The sequence below is a fragment of the Oncorhynchus clarkii genome, chromosome 3 (assembly GCF_045791955.1).
Source record: "Oncorhynchus clarkii lewisi isolate Uvic-CL-2024 chromosome 3, UVic_Ocla_1.0, whole genome shotgun sequence".
Taxonomy (NCBI): domain Eukaryota; kingdom Metazoa; phylum Chordata; class Actinopteri; order Salmoniformes; family Salmonidae; genus Oncorhynchus; species Oncorhynchus clarkii.
Window position 1 is genome coordinate 88,044,541 of NC_092149.1, and position 3,314 is coordinate 88,047,854.

General features: G+C 45.5%; 1 protein-coding gene across 1 annotated transcript in view; it reads left to right on the plus strand.

Annotated features, from left to right (window-relative positions):
- LOC139386328 (partitioning defective 3 homolog B-like) overlaps nt 1–3,091 on the plus strand; it is a 406,750-nt gene extending 403,659 nt beyond the window's left edge. Inside the window, exons 22-23 of the mRNA XM_071131853.1 lie at nt 2,750–2,870; nt 3,077–3,091. Coding sequence (XP_070987954.1) covers nt 2,750–2,870; nt 3,077–3,091 — 136 coding nt within the window. The remainder of the gene's footprint in view (nt 1–2,749; nt 2,871–3,076) is intronic.
- The last annotated feature ends 223 nt before the right edge of the window (nt 3,092–3,314 follow it).

The window sequence follows — 3,314 nt, forward strand, 5'->3', positions numbered from 1 at the left end:
GGTAGTAGGTACCAGGTGCACCGGTTTGTGGCAAGAACTGCAACGCTGCTGGGTTTTTTTCACGCTCAACAGTTTCCTTTGTGGATCAAGAACGGTCCACCACCCACAGGACATCCAGACAATTTGACACCACTGTGGGAAGCATTGGACTCAAATAGGCCAGCTTCCATGTGGAACGCTTTCGACACCTTGTAGTGTCCAGGTATTAACAGACAGGTTGAAGCCTGCTTCACAGGTTCGCTAAGCTGCTAGCCATCAAAATCAAATCAAATGTATTTATAAAGCCCATCGTACATCAGCTGATATCTCAAAGTGCTGTACAGAAACCCAGCCTAAAACCCCAAACAGCAAGCAATGCAGGTGTAGAAGCACGGTGGCTAGGAAAAACTCTCTAGAAAGGCCAAAACCAAGGAAGAAACCTAGAGAGGAACCAGGCTATGTGGGGTGGCCAGTCCTCTTCTGGCTGTGCCGGGTGGAGATTATAACAGAACATGGCCAAGATGTTCAAATGTTCATAAATGACCAGCATGGTCCAATAATAATAAGGCAGAACAGTTGAAACTGGAGCAGCAGCACGGCCAGGTGGACTGGGGACAACAAGGAGTCATCATGTCAGGTATCACCATAATTTGCAAATAAATTCATTAATTTACAATGTGATTTTCTGGATTTTTTTTTCTTCTCATTTTGTCTGTTATAGTTGAAGTGTACCTATGATGAAAATTACAGGCCTCATCTTTTTAAGTGGGAGAACTTGCACAATTGGTGACTGACTAAATACTTTTTTGCACCACTGTATCTACTACACTTTGTTTGGGGACAAACCGGATCACTCAGAGTTCCAATGCTGTAGTTGTTTGATTGAGGAGGCTTCCTTGATCACGCAGGTCGCCAGCTTACGTCACAAGCCGTGGAAGCCGAAGACAGCGGATTCCCACCAAGCAGTGGGACATTCCCAACGAGAGGCCCAGAGTGAATACAAACAACAAATAGTTCTGCAACACTTAACACAAGATGGCGCCGACAGAGACGGTCGCCTCGCCTCACGTAATTAGGAAACTATGCAGTATTTAGGTGTTTAATGTATTATTTCTTACATTGTTACCCCAGGAAATCTTAAGTCTTATTACATACAGCCGGGAGGAACTATTGAATATAAGAGCAACGTCAACTTACCAACATTACGACCAGGAATACGACTTTCCCGAAGTGGATCCTCTGTTTGGACCACCACCCAGGACAATGGATCGGATCCCAGAAGCCGCCCCAAAACAACGGCGCCGCAGAAGGGGCAGACGCGCTCCGTACATGTGCCCATCGCCCTCCGGTCCCGAGTATACTACTCGCCAATGGCCAGTCATTTGACAACAAGGATGGCCAAAATTCGAGCAAGGGTTGCCTTCCCAGAGAGGCATCAGAGATTGTAACATCCTCTGTTTCACAGAAACATGACTCACTCAGGATATGTTGTCAGAATCGGTTCAGCCACCGGGCTTCTCCATGAATCGCGCCGACAGAGATAAACACCTCTCTGGGAAGAAGAAGGGCGGGGGTGTATGCTTCATGATTAACGACTCATGGTGTAATCATAACAACACACAGGAACTCAAGTCCTTCTGCTCACCCGACCTAGAATTGCTTACAATCAAATTCCAGTCATTTTACCTACCAAGGGAATTCTCGTCAGTTATCATCACAGCTGTGTACGTTCCCCCTCAAGCAGACACCACGACGACCCTCAAGGAACTACAAGGACCTACAAGGACCTACAAGGAACTTCACTGGACTCTGGAAAACATGCATTTGTGGGAGGCTGCATTTATTGTAGCTGGGGATTTTAACAAAGCAAATTTGATAACAAGGCAACCTAAATTCTATCAGAATATTGATTGTAGTACTCGCGGGGGTAATACACTCGATCACTGCTACTCTAACTTCCGTGATGCATACAAAACCCTCCCCCGCCCTCCCTTCGGCAAATCCGACCACGACGCCATCAAGCTCCTACCGTCTAATAGGCAGAAACTCAAACGTGATGTACCAGTGACTAGAACTATTCAACGCTGGTCTGACCAATCGGAATCCACGCTTCAAGATTGTTTTGATCACGAGGACTGGGATACGTTCCGATCAGTCTCAGAGAATAATATTGATCTATACGCTGACTCTGTGAGTGAGTTTATTAGGAAGTGTTTAGGAGATGTTGTACCCACTGTGACAATTAAAACCTACCCTAACCAGAAACCGTGGACAGATGGCGGCATTCACACAAAACTGAAAGTGTGAACCACTTCATTTAACCATGGAAAGAGGTCTGGGAATATGGCTGAATAGAAACAGTGTAGTTATTATTCCCTCCGCAAGGCAATCAAACAAGCAAAATGCCTGTACAGGGACAAAGTGGAGTCAATGGCTCAGACACGAGACGTATGTGGCAGGGTCAACAGGAAATCACAGACTACAAAAATATGTGTTTACAGACATATTATATCGCTTCCTATCCCAGTTTGCTGTCCACACATGCTTCAAGATGGTCACCATTGTTCCTGTACCCAGGAAGGCAAACAGAACTGAACTAAATGACTACCGCCCCGTAGCACTCACTTCTGTCATCATGAAGTGCTTTGAGAGACTAGTCAAGGAGACCATATGACCTCCACCCTACCTGACACCCTAGAACCACTTCAGTTTGCATACCGCCCCAACGGCTCCAACTCTAACCCCTAACCCTGCTCTCTGTCTGCTACAGTAGTGTGGATCGTATCCAGCAGCTGAGGAGAGAGTACCAGCAGGTCTGCAGAGAGGGACCAGCGCCAGTCTATGAAGAGATAGAGACCAGACAAAGAGGACCTGAGTACAACCAACACAAGGTGAGTAGCATTGTGACTCATAACCAACACAAGGTGAGTAGCATTGTGACTCATAACCAACACAAAGTGAGTATCATTGTGACTCATAACCAACACAAAGTGAGTATCACTGTGACTCATAACCAACACAAAGTGAGTATCACTGTGACTCATAACCAACACAAAGTGAGTATCACTGTGACTCATAACCAACACAAATTGAGTAGCACTGTGACTCATAACCAACACAAAGTGAGTATCATTGTGACTCATAACCAACACAAAGTGAGTATCACTGTGACTCATAACCAACACAAAGTGAGTAGCATTGTGACTCATAACCAACACAAAGTGAGTATCACTGTGACTCATAACCAACACAAAGTGAGTAGCATTGTGACTCATAACCAACACAAAGTGAGTATCACTGTGACTCATAACCAACACAAAGTGAGTAGCATTGTG